The 18,789-nt window shown below is 40.3% G+C and overlaps 1 protein-coding gene across 1 annotated transcript in view; it reads right to left on the bottom strand.

Moving 5' to 3' along the window:
• Positions 1-6,006: 6,006 nt before the first annotated feature.
• Positions 6,007-18,789, bottom strand: part of SPMAP2L (sperm microtubule associated protein 2 like) — a 46,032-nt gene continuing 33,249 nt past the window's right edge. Inside the window, 4 exon segments of the mRNA XM_054566738.1 lie at positions 6,007-6,121; positions 7,370-7,545; positions 10,171-10,302; positions 16,892-17,006. Of these exon segments, the coding sequence (XP_054422713.1) occupies positions 6,007-6,121; positions 7,370-7,545; positions 10,171-10,302; positions 16,892-17,006 (538 nt within the window).

Genomic DNA, 18,789 nt, shown 5'->3' with positions numbered 1-18,789 from the left:
TTTGGAAGTCCTTGTCTGGCCGTGTCTATAAATCTTGTGTCTAATCCTAATCAAACCCAAAACTCATAAATCCCCGGCCACTGCCCCACCTCCCCTTACTAGATGCTGCTAAAAGTGACAAGATTGAAAGCCGCCTTACCTCAGAAAGCTGTAAGCTCGGTGCTGCTTTGTCCACAAGCTATTTGAGGAGCAGCATTTGACAGTATGGTTCTTACCTCCATTTTACAAGTGAGGAAATTGAGGCCCAGAAAAGTTAGTTAATTTATCCCAAAACACACAGCTAGTAAGTAGTAGGTCCAGGGTTCAAATTCTGCCATTCTGATTCTAGAAACTACACATGTCCCAGTGCCTCCCTGTACTCTTGAAATCATACAATACAGTCACTTATGCTTTCTCCCCCAACCGTCAACCATGTGGTAATAATGCCCGAGAAGCTGGAACTTGGAACAGCTCCCCACCCTAGGCTGCGCTGTAAGGTTGCTAAAGCCGGGACTGCGGTGCTTTCGAACTGTCTCCGCCCCAGGGCACTCCTGCCCCCTTAGATCATCACCAGAAGGAGGTGTGCTGCCTGGCGTCCTTTGATGTCCACCTGCCTGAGCCACAGCCGCCCTTGCCCTTTTCACAGAGCAGCTGTCTGCCCACAACCTGGGACACCAAGGTGACTTTGCTCCCCACTTCACACAGATCAGCTGCTTCTTTCTGCGCCCCCCGTCCCCACAGCCCCCTTTCTCAGGCCCCAGCTTCTGCCTGCCCTGTTTTGCAATTCAACCCAGGATGCCCATCATCCTGGATGTGCCGGCAGACCACACCCTGGCATCAGAGGGCAGGCAGCTGCATGCTGCTATGGGTGGGGAAGTTCTGCCGCCTGGCAGTCCTTCCAGATGGAAAGGAAACATCAATACAAAGTATGAAAGAATGTGTGTCTTCAGGCTCCCGCTCTCACTGCCTGTGTCCTGGCTGCCAATGGTGGCTATGGGCCAGGACCTCTCCAAATAGGTCCTTAGGATGCAAAACCCTCTGAAAGAATTAACAGGCTCCTCAGCGTCAATGCCTGTGAGTTCTTACTGGCCAATCATGGGTCACGTAGGTTGAGGTCTGCTGTGGTTTGGTTCACACAGGGTGATAAAGGGGCTTTAAAGACACCTAACTGAGGGAGAAGTACCTACTTGCTCATTTAGCAGGCCCAAACCAGGGACATGCTCATAGGCTTACGGAAACCAGCTGAGGACAGGGTCACCACCCTTGCTCCCCTCGCTGCCCGCCACTGGCTTCAGTCGGTTGTTACACCAGCTTAATACTGTTTCAGTTAACTGTGGCTGAATGACAAACCAATCCAAAACCTAGCAGTTTCGACAATAGCCACTTTTCTCTGACAGTACTGTGGGTAGCTGGGCAGTTCTTCTGCTGACCTTGCTGGATCTCTCTCGTGGATGCGTTTGGCAGAGGGTGAGCTGGAGGCTGGGCTTGGTGGTGAGGTCCGGGAGGACAGGGCCGCCCTTCCCACGAGGTCCCTCAAGGAGGTCCTTCCCATGCCGCCCCAGAGCAGCAGTCCAAGAGGCAAAAGCAGAAGCCTCAAGGCTTTTTGAAGCCTGGGCTTGGAGGTCAGACAATGTCTCTTCCGCCTCATTCCCTTGGTTTAAGCAAGTCACAGGCCAGCCCAGACTCAGGCCCAGCCCAGAGTGGAAAGTAGGCTCCACTTCCTGATGGGATTGTGTTTTAGTGGGACTGTAACTGGATTAGAGGAAGTAGGCTCCATCATCCAGAAAGACATTGGAAGCTTCTTGATATCCACTAATAAAGAGTAAAAGGTAAAACCCACTTACTATGTATTGGACATTATGTTAGGTACTTGACAAGAACCCAATGAAGGAGGTGTTAGAGATGGACATTGGATTCCCAGGCTCCTGCTTCACAGGTGAGGCAGAATTCTCTAAAGAACCTCCTGGCTTTCTCCCCTACTTGCTCTTTCTCATGGGAGCAGTGTTATTGGAGTATTATTAAGCCATTAATAATTTATGTTACCATTTTGCTTCCTTCAATCAAGTCCAGGTTAATAAACATATCTTCATATATCGAGTGTCAAGCACTTGCAACCCAGAGAACAATGGGCACGCCCTGACCCTTGAAAATTCAAATAGAATTGACTTGAAATCCCTGCCCTGCCCTAGTGTGGTGAGTCCTGAGTCCCCTCCATTTCCCTGGATTTGGGGTGGGGCACCGCTTAATCTTATTTTACATTATTCCTAGTGGGTTGTAACTCCGCGATGCTCCCTCCACGAAGTTATAAATTATCTCAGCTTCTTATATGTGCTATTTCTCCTCCTCGCTGTCCCCAGACACAGAATACAGACATGCGCCTTCATCTCCTCCCTTAGACACTCTTACACCAAACGTTTGGGAGGGAAGCAGGCCTGACTGAAGGTGCAGAGTGTGGGGGGAGTTTTGCATTGTTCAGGCCCCTCCAGCCTCTGCCGAGACCTGCAATCGTCCATCCTCGCTCCACCCCCACTTTGCACTTCATTATATAAAACTTCAAACATATGTAACAGAAGAGAGAATATTAAAATGAACCCCACGTTCCCATCCCTTAGTTTCGACAATCACCAGCTCACAATTGAGTCCTTTTGTCTGTGCCTCACCCACTCCCCTGCCAGGATCATTTAAGGCAAAGCAAACGCCGATATTTCTTTATTCACAAATGTTTAACATGCATTCCTACAGAACATCTTTTAAAAGCATCACTACCATGCCAATATTCTCTTAAATGTATAATTAACAGCAGTTCCTCAGTATCAGTAAATACCAAGCCAGTTTTTACTCTCCTGGTCCTTCCTCTTTCACATCCCACCCTCCCAACCCCCACACCCCACCTCTTGGCCTTCATCTTAGAGCAGCAATACAGACCCATATAGCAGGTGGCCCGTCAGGCACAGTGGGCACAGTGCCTACAGCCCACAATATTTTTAGAAGCTCCCAAAAATGTTTTCATTCTTTCTAAATGAGACCAAAAAAAGAACTTTTAGTTAAAAATTTTTTTATAATGTGAGTATATCTGACTTTATACCAGGGCTGTCACAAAATACAATTTTTAATATTATTTTTAAAAAGAAAAGACCCAGAAAATTGCCTAGGCTCCATGAGAGTCCTGGCGTAGCCCTGGACCTGGCATCTCCTTGTAGATGCCTCAAAGGCATCCTCTAATCTACGTGTTCAGCACTGAACACAGAAATCCCCACTGTTCTCTTTCAGTCCCCTCCCCGTGTTCCCTATATCAGCGAAGGGCTCACTAGTGTGTAAGTAAGGATGGCCCGCATGAGGACACACCAGGCTATTTGTTCAGAGCTCGCCATAGCAAGGGAGTCAGCCACTGTCACTTGCATTGGGCAGAGGCTCAATGGCAGACAGAAGAGCGGGAAAGCTCTATAGTGGAGGCGAGGATTTGGGATGTTCTGATCAGAGGCTGTTGATGGGGAAGTTGGGGATGAGCTAAATAGAAGCAGAGAATCTTACGTGATTGGCTTAAGGAATCTTATGTGATTTGGCTTGTTGTTGAATCTGTGGGCAAAATAATAAGCCCTAGTAAGGACCATTGACCAAACCCTGACCATTCTGGGATGGCTGCAACAGAGGATATGAGTCAGAGTTCTGTTGTCGTGTGTGGCCTGGCCACTGTCCATTTATATATTCAGACACTGGCGCTCAATCTTGTTTCATAAGCTAGAAATCATGGTGTTACCTCGAATGCTCCCCTCTTCCTCACCCCATATCCTATCCATCACCAAGTCCTATTTACCTCGCACATAGCTCCCAAGTCCATCACTTCTCCATCTCCACCACAGTACCACAGAACTGTCTTCCTCTTTCATCCGACCTACTAACTGGCCCCCTAGCTTGGTCTACCTACCTCCACTGCCTCCTCCCCAATTCATTTCTTAAAGTAATATTTTCAAAAAGCAACTCTGACTACATTATCCCTGTGCTTAAATTACATTAACAATTCCCATTGGCTTTAAGATAAAGACTAAAACCTTTAAAGTGGCCTCCAGGACCTCTCTTGGCCTGGCTCCCATCCTTCTGCCCCCTCCTGCACCACAAAAGCCCTTTGTCTTTCAGTTTGAGTCACACCAGCCATCTGCCAGGCCCTGACACATCTTCTCACCTGCCAGGGGACTTACTGAAAAGTCATGGGCAGCTCCTGAGTCAAACAAAAGAATAGTTGAAGGGCCAGGGTAGCTCCGGGGACACAGGTAGTGGGAGCAAATGAAGTAGCATCAGGGCATCACTGCTGGGTGGTATCAGCTCTAACTGTCCGCTGCCCCTTGCACTACTCTGCCCAACCCAAAGCCACGGAGGGCAGCTCAAAGGGCTTGGCTGGCTTGGGTCCTGTGCCCAACCCTTGGCCAAGACACCTTAAATAGAAACCTCAGTAAAGCTTTAAACAATGAAGAAAAAGTTATTCCTCAAAAGAAAATTGGGAGTTTTTACCAGAAAGAGGAGGAATGAATGCAGGGTGGAACCCTCAAATCAACAAATGTCCACTAATCACATGTTCCCATTACCTGGACTGACTTCCTGTCCCCTCTTTGGTTAGTTAACCCTAATCAATTTTTAGGTTCCAGCCCAATTGTCCCTTCATTAAAGATGCCTTCTCTCACCTTCGTAAGGGAGTCAAAGTTCTCTGTTCTGTTATTTCCTAGTATGATAATCTCTGCTTTAGAGCGCTTGCCGCTGTTGTAACTTTGCATTTATTTGTTATTGTTTGAAGTATATGCCTCTCTCCCAATTGGCTAAATAGTCCATGACAGTCAAGCCCATATTTGTTTGACTTTCTGTGGTGTCTCCTGTGCCTAGCATGGTACAAAGCAAAGATACTCAAAAGCATTTATTGAATGTATGAATCAAGCCATAAAGAGATCTGTTTTCCCAATGAAATAAAGTATACCATGCCCCCCTCAGAAGGCAAAAGCAGCTAAATTTTTAAATAATTATTTCCTACACATACTTCATTAGATAACATCCTCATTTCATCTGTATAATAATGCAGTGGGAACCCACTTTACACATAAAGAAACTGAGGCACAAGGAGTTAGGGAGTTTGTTCAAAATTACATATCTGGTAAATGATCCATAGGGGAGACAAACTCAGGTCTGTCTGATACCAAAACTCAAGTTCAAGGCTTCTAGGTAGTATTGTCTCACCAAAACACTAGTTATCTTCTACACACAGAAGCCTGAGAGACAGAGCTGATTCATCTGTAAAACTGGTTTTCAAATAAGCTCATTTTCATGTAAATCCAGACATGTCATAAAAGTTAGTTTAATGTGTAAAATACTGATCCAAGCACAGAACAAATAAACTAAATAAAAAACACTGAGCAGGCGCAATTTGACAAAGAATTATAACACTTACTCAATGCCTTGCTTTTTCTGTCATTCAGGATAAACGGCACAGCATGAGCAAAGGAACAGAAATTGGTGGAGGTGTGATCATTTAAGGTAACCTGTTCCCTAAATTTCATCTACAGATTATAGAAAGCTTTCAGACTTATCCAAAAATGTTTCGCTCTTTCAGTCTTGTTTCTTGGGAATGAGGGGAGGTTGGAAAAGGAACACAAAGCCTGTTTTCAGTTCTCAGGACTAGTGAGAAAAGGCACCGAGGCCGGACCAGCTACGGGAACGTGGACCTACCTGGGATAAGAAAACAAAACTGGCCAACCTCAGGAAGAGTGTTTCTTCAGATGCGTCATAGCCAAGGGGCTTGTGAGGCGACAGAAAGGATAAGACAGGCTCTCAGTTTCTCGTTTATTGCATGCTGGAGTCCCCAAACCCCTTAAACACATGATTACAGGTCACAGCAGCAATTGCTAATTGATGGTCACAGTGGCGCTCGCATGTTTTTGAAGTTGTAGGGGGAATACATACTGAGAATATTCGAGAAGGGGACTAAGCCATCTAAGATGTCTCCTAAGTACATAACTAGAGTCGGAGTGATGTAGCTTTCTATGTTTAACGTATGAGAGGTTCTGCCAACTCCTGGATCCTCTGAGAACATCGTGATTTCAAAGCAGCTGGCTTGACTTTAAAGACCTGTGGATCGTAGTATACAATATGCACAGGAGTCCTGAAATGGGGAAAAAAGAATTCAACCTGAAAGAAGATGAACAGAAAGTGGCACTAACATTTCTCAAGCATCCGCTATGTGGAAGGGACAGCAGTGTGATCCCGCTTTGATTTTCATAGGCACCCATGAAACAGCCGTCCTGACCCCCACCACACAGATGAGGAAACGAAGCCTCCGGGGAGCTGTAAGAATGATCTGTGGTCAAGTCCAGATTGGAACTATCTGCCAGATTCCAAAGCCTTTGCTCTTACCACAGAAAGTAAATTCTGGAAACTTCTCAGTAAGGTAGCAATGTTAAAACAAGCCAGACAGTCCTCTGGTGGACTTAAAGAAATCAAATTTTTGAAGTTTTCCCCCTTAGCACCTTACCACCAAGTAATAACTTTAGAGAAGGGACCGCGAGCCTGCGATCTCACTCTTCCTCCCACCCCTTTGCCAATGGACAGGGAATATGCTTCATTTCATTGATGTTGAACTTCCTTCTTAAAGGAAAAACATCTCACACAAATTTTAAAATACTATATTGTAGAAGAACTAACACATTTCCTGTTCTCTGAGCTCAGAGGTTCTACAGCTTTTTCTGTGACTCCACGCTTCCCTGATGATGCTTAAAAAAGGGATCAGGTATTATCCCTTGAAGGCAACTAAATGAACTGAGGTTCAGGCAAGTTAAGAAGTTTTTTAAAAAATAAACAGGAATTAGAGACATTTTCTTCTCTGTTGAAGTATTTTCTCATTTATTTGAAATAGGTCATATGTGTACATGGTACATAAACATTGAAAAATACAAAAGCCTATTTAGTGAAAAAATAATTCTTACTCCCATCTCAGGTCCCCAGGCTTCCAAAAGTAACCATTGTTACTGCCTCTTCCGTGCCCTTCTTAGACATTGTAGACATATGCAAGCAAATATATGGCACATACGTATTTTTTTCTTGCACAAACTATAACATATTATGTGCTCTGTTTTGTAACTTATTTCACTTTAACCATATATGTTAGATAAATAAATAATACAATAGCCATAATTAGAGTTGTCTCCTAGATCTATGTCTCAATACTAGCGCACTAACCCTTTAATTATAGACTTATATTTATTTGTCACAATAAATGTAACAAATGAGAGAGATGTTTTTAAAGTTTTCTCATATTTCTACAGTTCTTTTCACTGGCCCCATTAGGCCAACTTTCCTCTGTCCCTAGCACCGCCATCATTTCCTGTCCCATCTCTGCCTTAAACCGACCTACCTTGTAGTTGGATTAGCTAGTTCTTGAATTCTGGGAGATACTCTGGAATGGATAGCAGCATGAGAGACTGGCCAGGAGGGATCACGGGGAGGTAAATAATCTTCATGAAGAGACTTGGCCTTAGCTAGAGCTATTATTCGAGGGCTAGGTTTGGCCTGCAAGGCAGCTTCGGATATCTACATTGGAAATGAAAAGACACAAAATTCATTCCCCAAATTTTACCACGTATCCCTCTCTTTACAACTATATCCCCAATCAAGTCACCATCATTTCTTTCCTGGATTCCTACAATAGACTCTGGTTTCCCTGCTTCCATTCTTGCCCATATACAATCTAACATTCACATAGTAGCTACTGAGGGAGGGCATGAGCCTTTTCGTCAGCGTGTACCATGAGCCAGGCGGTGTTCTAAGTCATTTACCTATGTCGTTGCCACTTAGTCATCATAGCAACTCCATGAGGTAAGTACTTTCCGAAGCCCAAGACAAATCATGTCACTTCCAGGGTTTAAGCCTCCAGGGGATTCCCACTTTGCAAAGAATAACATTTTGGCTCCTCACTGTGGCCTAGATGGAGGGCCCAGCGGGATCGGGCCGCTGCACCACTCCCCACCTTGATCACTGTGAGGCCCCGCCCCCATGACCACACCAGGCGCTCCCCCCCCCCCCCCCCCCCCGGCCCCGGCCCCACTCTTTCCATCTCAGGACTTTGCACTTGCGGGTTCTGCTTGAATTCCTCTTCCCTCAATCCTGCCATGGCTGCTCCTTTATCACTTAAGTCTCTTGGCTCAAACATCACATCCTCAAGGACTTCTTGTTCCCTAACTGTGCAAAATAAATCAGCTTTTCTAATTGCCCTCTTCCATGGTACTAATCTTCCTCATGGCACTTTCCAGCTCCTGATTTAGCTCATTTATCTCATTGTTGATATTTTATTGTGTGTTTTTTCTCCTTAGCACAGTAATTTTAAACCTTTTTCATATCATGACACATATAAACTAATTACTATAATTCTGTGGCACGCCAAAAAATATATTGTGTTTTTTGCCAATCTGACAAAAAATAAGTATACTTTTGATTCATTCACACCAGATGGTTATTGTGTTGGCTGCTGTCAATTTTATTTGGCAGTCTAAGGAAAAAGAGGTCAGTGCCCCTGACTAAGTAGTCAGGTATTGCATGCTTTTAAAATTCTTGCAGCACACCAGTTGAAAATTGTTGCATCAGAATATAAGCTGCTTGAGAGAAGTACAGCAGGTCCTCAGATAATGCTGGTTCATCATAACATTGATGAAATTCTTAGGAACTCACCTCTTGTTTATATCAATTAGCCTATGGTAAAATTGGTTTGGATATATATTATTTGCTTATGATCACAGAACTGATCAATGATGTTAAGTGAGAACTTAGTGTACTTGTTTTCCAAAAGCTAGAATAGGTTCTGGCGCATAATTGGCACAGAATAAACACAAAATGACTGACTGATTGATCAATTCCTTGTGGTCTTACTTTGAAAGTCACATTTGCCAAGTTGCCCTTCTATTATGCTGCTTTACTGGTAAAACAGGAAGGAAGATGTATAGCCACTGTTCTCTCTCTTAAGTGTTCAGCGGAAAGAATTGGGATGGACCACAAACACCACCCAGTACCCCTGAACGTGTTCTATGTTGCAGTGGTACAGATCTGTTTGGTTCTAAGTGCATGATTATCTGCAGTGGTACCACTTTTTAAAAAAGATTTTTAATTGCCCCCTTCCCCAACAATCCTAGTAATTGAAGAAAAATGCCTATAACTCTCATTTTAATACCAAAAAACTAAGAATAAAGTAATTTGCTTGAGGGACAAAAGGCAAGTCACTCTAGCAAACATAAGACACTCTCTCAAAGATTTTTATTTCCCAGATTAGTTTTCTTTCCAAATTGAATTTCCATATGAAATCCTCAGATTCTGAGAAAGAGGATGAAATTTGTCCCACCTTCTTTGACAGCATAATCATTATTTATTAAAAACTCAACTGGGATTGGGCACCAAGGTGCTACCACAATGAGCGGAGGGGAGTGTCGGGAGGAAGAGTAAGGGAAGCTGCGGAACATGCCAGGTTCGGTGCCCAGCATGTGCCTTATCTATTATTATAGGTGGTTAACAGTTTGTCCAAGTGGAAACTGTTATCTTTACAGTTCCCTTGCTCCCCTTGCTCCCCCAACTTTAAGGTCACCCCACTTTAGGACTCTGGCGTGTACTCTTCCCCTTACTGAAATACTCTTTTCTCAGATCTTCACGTAGCTAACTCCATCTCCTCTTTCAGGTGTCAGCTGCAATATCCCTTCCTCAGAGAGGTTTTCCCTGGCTACCAAACGCAAAGTAGCTTATCCCCATAATCACTCATTTTCTATTTTATTTTCTTCATAGCACTTATCACTACTTCATGTTATCTTATCGTTTGCCTACTAATATTTTTTTTTTCTCTCCATCTTATTCACTGGGAACAGTGTCTGGCCCACAGTAGGCATTCAAATACTTGTTGAATGAGCAAGGCTCAGGAAGGTTGTCACAACATCAGGGAGCTAGAGTGGCAAGGCTGTCCTTAGAAACCAGCTGCCACTGACTCCAAAGTTCATGCTCTTTACCCTCTATCCCCCAGTCCCTCTCCTTATCTGACAGGTAAGGCCTCCTTCCTGCCACAGACTTCTCTTTCGAGACTCTGTTTTTCAGTGATTTGTGCCAATGCCCTGGAGAGGAAAAATAGCACCCTAGGAACAACCGGAAAGTGAGCGGAAGGACACCGATGCAGGAAGGGCTTACAGGACGGATGGGCATTTCACTTCTTTCTCTTGCATAGCACAGACCCTCTATCTTGATCCTTGGATGGGCAAGGTCTACAATTCTAGGACTTGCGACAGCATTCAAGGCAGAAATTGAAATCTTGGTTTCAGTCTAGAGGAGAAAAATAAAGCAGTACCTGTATGTATCAAATAATAAACACTATCTTGATCAAGGTTACAGGGTAGGTCTGCCCTCTGGACCAGACTTCTCAGCAATTCCAGCAGGAAGAATAAGAAGAGAATTGCAGGACCTCACAATCATAGTTGAAAGGATCAATTCCTATCTTTCTCAAACTAGGTTGTATGGATTCCAACTCAACTTTTCAGAGACTTACTGTTAAAAAACTGCAGATGGGGAGGAAATGGCTGATTTATGGAGTCATAAACTCAGCCAAGAGGGAAGGCCCAGCCCTACCACATGAAAACACTGTAAGGGGCCGAGCTCTACTGTGTTGTTAACTATTTTTGCCCTTCTGACACTGGAACTCACACCATCACCAATCCCCATGCTTCCAGTAAACTTTGGTGGCTTTCTTACAAGTCAAATGGATACAAAATAGAAACCAAAGCCAAGAGGAACGCACCTCTATGGAGAATGTGGTTCTGGTCCCCCAGGCCACTTCTCGCTACCTTAACTGTGGAAATATGTTCAAATTCATGGACTTCTATTTAAATTACTAGTATTTGAACTCAAAATTTACCATAAGAATTTGAGAGGGAATATAATCATTAACTGGAAATAAAATATGGTTTTAATTGTGGGTGGAAAAATAATATAAATGTATGTTCTTAATGCCAACTTATGTTGTTTAAAATGATGATGATTCTAACACTCACAGTTTTCTACATGTACTAACTCATTTATTCCTCACGTGGGTTATCATTTCTACTTTATCTCACTACTGGAGAAACCAAGGTACTTTGAAGGTCAGCAGTTTATTAAAGTTTATATAGTTAGTAAGTGCCAGAACAGGGCTTCAAAATTGAATATCCTATATGTTGGTACAACATCAGGAAGTACTAAATAAGAATTATAAGTATTTACTATGAGTTAAGCTTTGTCTCCTATCAGGCCCTGGGAAAATCAGAGAAATATATAATAACTATCGCTTTCAATTAAGACTTACAATTGAAAAGGAAATAAAACAATCATTTATTAATTCAATTCATTAGACAAATATCTCTTGATCAATTATATTATGTAAGACACAACAAATAATAATTAAACAATCTCTTTCCTTAAAGTGATTTTCAACTTAGAAGAAACCATAGCCCTATAGGAAAATCATTGAGATTATTTGATACCCATAAAAAATAATAAATAAGACTTTGAAAGACATCGGAGGAAGAGTGGGAAAATCCCAGAAGGGTTCCCTTTTCAGGAATAAAAAAACATGAGATTGGACCTTAAAGGAAGGATCAAATTTTGACAAGTAGAGGGAGGAGGAAAGATAGGAAGGATAAAGAAAGAATGATGAAGTGGAAGGTATAAGGGGGGTAAATAATCATGGAAATAATACAATAAAAAATAAAATACTAAAAGAAAGGATAAGGAAAAAAGAGAAAAGAAAGGAAAGTCCGTCCATAGAGGCAAGGAAGCGTGGAGGAGATTGTCTCTGGTTATGCAGGGAGATCAGGCTTGAAAATGCATTTGTAGCCAGATTAGTTGTGGGGGAGGGGCATTCTTCATAGCCAGCAAAGAACCATCAAATCTTTATATGAGAGAGTAAGCATGATCAGAGCTGGAGATTAACCTACCAGGTGTGTGTGAGAAGGACAGAAGCAAGGACATAGGAAGCTGGAAGGATAATAGGAAAATTATAGCCAAAAGAAGACAAACAAGGGTATACATATCCTACCCCATCCTAATATATTTTTTAACGATTTTATTTATTTATTTATTTTTAGAGAGGAGAAAGAAAGGAGAAAGGGAGAAAAACATAAATATGTGGCTGCTCCTTGTGCGCCCCCAACCAGGGACCCAACCTGCAACCCAGGCATGTGCCCTGACTGGGAATCGAATCAGCGACCCCTTGGTTCACAGGCCAGCGCTCAATCCACTGAGCCACAACAGGCAGGGCCCTAAGATATTTTTTAATGTTACAATATTTAAGCAAAATGATACTTGCACAATATATCAGTGTAACCAAATAGAGAATTCAGAAATATGATCTAGTCCAGTGACTCAATTTTTTTTTTGTCTAGACCCCCTTTAAGTTACTCTTAAAAGTAAATGATTTTTCCCAAAGACTGAGACACTTAAGAAAATTTATCATTTAATCTTTAAAAAGTAAGTTTATTACATGTTACTATAAATTTTTTATGACATAAAACTGTATTTCCCAAAACACAAAAACAAATGAGGCAATTGGAATGTTTTAATTTTTGTAAATCTCTGTAATATCTGGCTTAAGAGGACACTGTTGTTTTGGTTGAAGTATGTGAAGAAAATCCAGCCTCATGCAGTAGTTGGAAATGTGTATTTTCACAACCTTTTAACTGTGGATATTCTTCTCTGACACTACAAGAAAACTTGAGAAATGGTAGCTTCTCAAATATTAGTTGCAATCTGAAACTATGTACAATCTGAAACTATGTCAATGAACTGTTCATATTTCATTACCTTAAAATCCATTGGTCTATCTTGCACACTGAATGACCCTCTTACTCATGCATGATTCTGAGTTTGTAGATTACTTAAAAGGGTCTGGGAAACCTTTATACATACCTGGGTTACATTTCTAAAAACTGCTACCCTAGTATAAACAATGTTATGGTATATAATAACGCTGGCAGTGGATAAATGAAGGCTCGGGCAATGAGAGGAGATTCCTGCCATTTTATATAAAAATACTTCATATAGATTGAAGAACTCACTATTTTATTTTTTGCTTTTATTTATTTATTTCTGTTAGATAATCGTATACTTTACAAAGTGCTCTACCTGATATTTCCAGTACCCAACTGGTGCCACACATAATTATTGCAATATTACTGATGATGTTTCCTATGCTGTACTTGAATCCTCATGACAATTTTGTAATTATCAATTTGTACTTCTCAGTCCCTTCACCTCTTTCACCCAGTCCCCCAAACCTCTCCCCCTTGGGCGACCAGCAGTCCATTCTCTGTATCTATGTGTCTGTTTCTGTTAAGATATTTTAATTATAAAATTAGTATCATAAATAAATAATATCTAATGTTGGCAAGAGTGCAGTGAAAAAGGCAGCCCAAGTAGAGTTAAGTAGATATGTAAATCAAAATCACTTTTGTTGGAACACATTTAGGGCTTTTAAATGAATCTCCTCAAAAATGTTCACATACTTGATGCAGTAATTTTACTTCTAGAATTTTTATCTCAGAAAATGATAAGGGAGGACTATGTTGGTAAAATGACCTTACAAGTTAGTACAGCAAGTCAGACAAGGCCATGTGAAATACCCAGAACACATGTGGGTAATACTCAAAGGTATCTGCTAGATACAAAAATGAGCCTTAAAAGTTAAAATTTATTGAGTCAAAGGTTTAAAAAATCCAAACAGGTTGATTAGTCTGAATGGGAGTTTCTGATATATGTTAAGTACACGTTAAGTAAATGAGCTATGAAACTAATCCCTTTTCTAAGTTTTGTAGTCCTGACAAAGTTACTGTAAACAGAGACTTGGTATGATGTTCACAGGGCAAAAGGACTTCCTATAGTTCATCCATTCAAAGTCTGGTGGCAAATAACCTCAGGCGCCAGTGATAGTGACTTGGCTTCCTTTGTGGGCGTGTGTTATTTTTAAACTCTGGGAAGATTTAGAATTAACTATAAAAAGCTAAAGGCATCGAAATCATAGAATTAATAGTTGTGTGAAGAATAAGGCTATGCAAGCATTTATGAAATTTTAACATGGACCATGAAGTAGGTATAGCATTACATCAATGTTAAATATCCTGATTTTGATATTAGTATTGTAGTTCTTACAACATACACACTGAAGTATTTAGGAAAAAGGGTATATAATGTCTGTAACTTATTCTAAAAAATGATTCAGTTAAAAAAACAAACACACACATAAACAAACACCATAAAGGAGAGAATGTTAAAGCCAATGAAACGAAATGTGAATTTTTGCAACTTTTCCATGCACTTGAAATTATTATTGAAAGTATGCATATACTATTAAAATAAAAAATATGTACATGTTTAAAAAGAAATTGATCTGTTAGAGTGATAACCTTACAACTACCATGTGAAGTGTATAATTGAGTGACTGATTTAGAATTATGTCATTAAGTTGAAATCTTAAGTTTATGTCATTCTCACATTAAAAAAAACTGCAGGTTCACCATATTTATAAGTTTAAAGTATTAGATTTAAAATAATTATTTAATATTTGAGAAGGTTTTGTCTGTTTAAGTAGATGGTTGAAGTAAAATACTTATAAAAATCAAATTTAATGTAATTTTTAAACATAATGTATTTAAAAGTATTTAAGTTTGAAACCAAATAAAACATTCAGGACTCTTAAAAGTTATTATTAAAAACTGCTAAAATTATAAACAGAACAATAACACTTCCAAGATAAACTTACATGTATAGCCTAAAAAAAAGGGTTTTTTTAACTTGGAATTAAATCAAGAACATACCTCTGAAGTCTCTTCTGCGTGTAAAAACCCTGCTCAAGGATACCAAGACACACATCATTGGGCGTGGCAGGGTTTTTTCCTCAAGAGTATAAATTCCTTGCCACTTCTCTCACTGAAAGGCGGGGTTTGCATCCCTGCCCCCTTGGATCTGGCCAGACGTCTAACCACATCAGTTACTAGAGTATGAATGCAGTGACGTGATGTGGCTTCCAAAGCCAAATCATAAAACACCGTGCAGCCTCCTCCTGGTTCTTTTGGAATGCTCGCCGATGGGAACTCTAGTTTAGGATAGTCCTCAGAACACAGCTGTTCTGCTGAGGGAGGTCAAAGCCACATGGAGAGGCCATACAAAGGCGCTGCTGTAAATATTCCCAGCTGAGCCTAGCCTTCAAGTCACCCCAGCCTCGGTACCGCAAACAGTTACTGTTATGGAGGGAATGTTTTTGTCCTCCCCTCCAACCCAAAATTCAGTTGAAGCCCTACCTCACCTTAATACTGAGAGGGGCCTTTGGGAGGTAATTAGGTTTAGATAAGATCATGAAGGTGGAACCTTCCTAATGAGTTTAGTGTCCTTTTAAGAGGAAGAAGAGAGATCAGAACTCTCTCTCTGCGCTGCTCGCAAAGCAGAGGTCCTCACAAAGCAGAGGTCCTGTGAGCACACAGCAAGATGGTGTCTGTGTCTACAACTGGACAGAGGGCCCTCATCAAGAAGAGAATCCCCTGGCACCTTGATCTTGGATTTCTCAGCCTCCAGAACTGTTGTTTAAGCCACCCAGTCTATGGTATTTTGTTATAGAGCCTGAGGTGAGTAAGACAGGTGTGAAGGAGCCTTCAGATGATTCCAGCCCCCTAAAGTTTCAGGCACTTGAGCGATAAGAAATGTCCCAGCTGAGACCCCAGACATCATGGAGCAGCGACAAGCCTGCTTGCCCTATCAGACCTTCTGACTCCCAAAATCCTTGAGCATAATAAAATGGTGGTTGTTTTATGTCATGAAGTTTGGAGATGGTTTGGTATGAAGCAACAGATAACCAGATCAGAACTTTAAGGGTGGGGTCTCTGTATTGTTTTTAGATGATCTGGAATTTTCTTTATGAGCTGATTAGATTTAATAATCTAAGGTATTAATAATCCTCTTGCCAGTGATTAAAAAAAAAAAAAAGACACTGGTAGTCCATGGCATGTGGCGGCAAAACAGAAAGCAAGACTTTAGGTGACGAAGCAGTAGAGAATATTCTAGTAAAATAGAAGAGTGTAGTGGAGCTAGTTGATTGCTTCTAAGTGTATTGGAAAACCTGACAAAAGAAATGATCCGCTGAAGCCTTTAAATTCCCACCTTAAGTTTGGGGGTAAGTGGTCAGAAAGTTTTGGGGGCTTACTTAAAAGAACCCCTTATCTTCTCTGGTCACATGGCTAAAAATTCTGAACACTAGCTCTATATCTAATTCTGCATTTGGGTGAATTACAGTGCAAATTGAATTTCCGATAGTATGGTCTCTGATATTAAACTTAGACCATTGATAAGGAAGAAATGCAACCTTGAAAACTGGACAAGGCACATGTGTGCCGATTCCAACGAGCTTGGGCACTTTAAACCCCTCAATACTGCTGAGCCTTCCTTACGGATAGAATCAGCCCTTCCTGCCCTGCCGGAGGTTAGGCGCTCCTTGCTTGAAGAAACTGTAATGGTTTCCCCTGAAGTAAATACTTTCCAGGGAACTACTGATCTACCCCTACTATCTCTCATTGTTTCTAGATCTATAACCAGAACCAAGTTCCAGGGGCCAATAACCAGGGGTTTCACTGACTTCTCCATCAGCTCCCACAATTGCTTAAGGTCTAATTCTATTTATATTACTCATAATGGTTCTGCTTTTCTGATAAAATCCTGACTGATACATGAGACACAGGGAAGGTAGTCAGAACAGTTCATGTGATGAGAGAGGAATATAAACAGGAAGAAAAGGAAAATACAGACCTAGAAATAAAAGGGGAATGTGTTACCTTTACAAACACGTTACATATTACAAAGTCAATCAGCAACTGTCTCTTTCTCATGACCCACTTACACCTTTCGGAGGAACATAGTTCGGATGTATGGCTTTGGCTAGTGAGAGTCGTAATATCCGGGGAGACGGACCAGAGAATTGAAGAGGACTTCTTGTTAAGTAATCACTGAAGGATCTACATGCAAATGGAACAGAACATTGTAATCATTAAAGGACCAATAGCATTTTTCATTGCTATAATCTACCTCCATACAATTATATATATTGTTTCTATCTTTGGAACATCTTTTCCCATAATCACTAGTGCTCTTTCTACCAGGCTGGTGTTTCTCAAAATTTTTTACTTTGATCCACTGAAAGAGGTACATTTTACATTGTGATACAGTATATGTAAATCTGTGTGTGTATCTGAAACAAAATTATCATGAAACGATGCTTGCCTTAGGCAATGTATTCTGATTTTTAAAATTTCATTTGATTTTCATTAAAAGAAAAGCTGAAACTGACTTCATAATCCACTGATGGAGACACTGATTTTAGTATGTTGTACCAAACAAATTATAATCCTGGGATAAATCCAACTTGGTCATGGAGTATAATTATTTTTATATGTTGTTGGCTTTGGTTTGTTAGTAGTTTGGTGTGGATTGGTTGTGTGCATATTTGGATTTGGTTTGGTAGTATTTTGGCATGGACTGTTACATATATTCATAAAAGATACTGTCTGTATTCTCTTCTCTTATAATTAATTCAATTTCTTTATTGTTATAGGTCTGTTAAGAATTTCTTTTAAATTATCAAGTCAATTTCAATAGTTTGCCTTTCTAGGAGTTTGTCCATTTACGTTATCTAATTTGTTGGCCATGCAATTGCTCATAGTAACCCCTTAAAATCCTTTTTTATTTCTATAAGGTCAGTAGTAATGACCCTTCTTTTGTAAATGACCCTTAGAAGTGTCCCTGTTTCTTTATGATTTTAGTAATTTGAGTCTTCTCTCTTTTTATCTTGGTCAGTCTAGCCAAAGGTTTGTTTTGTTGATCTTTGAAAAGAACAAACTTTTGGTTGTGTTGATTTTCTCTGTTTTTCCAATTTCTATTTACTTCCGCTCTAATCTTTATTCTTTTCTCTGTTCTGTTTGTTTTAAATTAATTTGCTTTTTTATTTGCAATTTCCTAAGATGGAAGATTATGTTATAATTTGAGATCTCTTTTCTTTTTTAATGTAGGCATTTACAGATAAATTTCTTACTAAGCACTACTTTAGGTGCATATCATAAGTTTTGATATACTGTGTTTTCATTTTTTACTATATATAGTAAAGACAATGTGATTGCTTCTTTGACCCATTGTTTAGTTAGGAATGTATTTAGTCTCACATATTTCTTTAATTTTCCAAATTCTCTTCTGCTATTGGTTACTAATTTCATTTTATTGTTGATAGAGAACTAATTATGTATGATTCAATTATTTTAAATTTATTAAGAATTGTTTTATGATTTAATATATCACCTGTCATAGAGAATGTTTTATTTGAGAAGAATATGTATTCTGCTATTGTTGAGTGGAGTGTTCTATGAATGTCTGTCAGGTATAGTTGATTTATGGTGTTGATCAAGCTTTCCATTTCCTTGTTGATCATCTACTTGTTCTTCTCCTTACTGAAAGTGTGGTATTGAAGAATTCAACTATTATTGTTTAATTGTCTATTTCTCTTCAATTCTGTCAGATTTTGCTTCAGCTATTTTATATGCATCTATGCAACATATGCATTTATGTTAGTTGCATATATATTTATAATTGTTATATTCCCCTAATGGACTGATCATTTTATTATTATAAAATGTCCTTCTTTGTCTACAGTAACAATGTTTGTCTTAAAGTATATATTGTCTGATGTGCGTATTGCCACTCTAGCTCTTTTTTGGTTGGTTTTCATAGGATATCTCTTTCCATCCTTTG

Source organism: Pteronotus mesoamericanus, unplaced genomic scaffold, assembly GCF_021234165.1.
Source record: "Pteronotus mesoamericanus isolate MK-2021 breed Mesoamerican mustached bat unplaced genomic scaffold, CSHL_Meso_final contig_180, whole genome shotgun sequence".
NCBI classification, from domain to species: Eukaryota; Metazoa; Chordata; class Mammalia; order Chiroptera; family Mormoopidae; genus Pteronotus; species Pteronotus mesoamericanus.
This window is presented reverse-complemented; position numbering and strand designations above follow the sequence as displayed.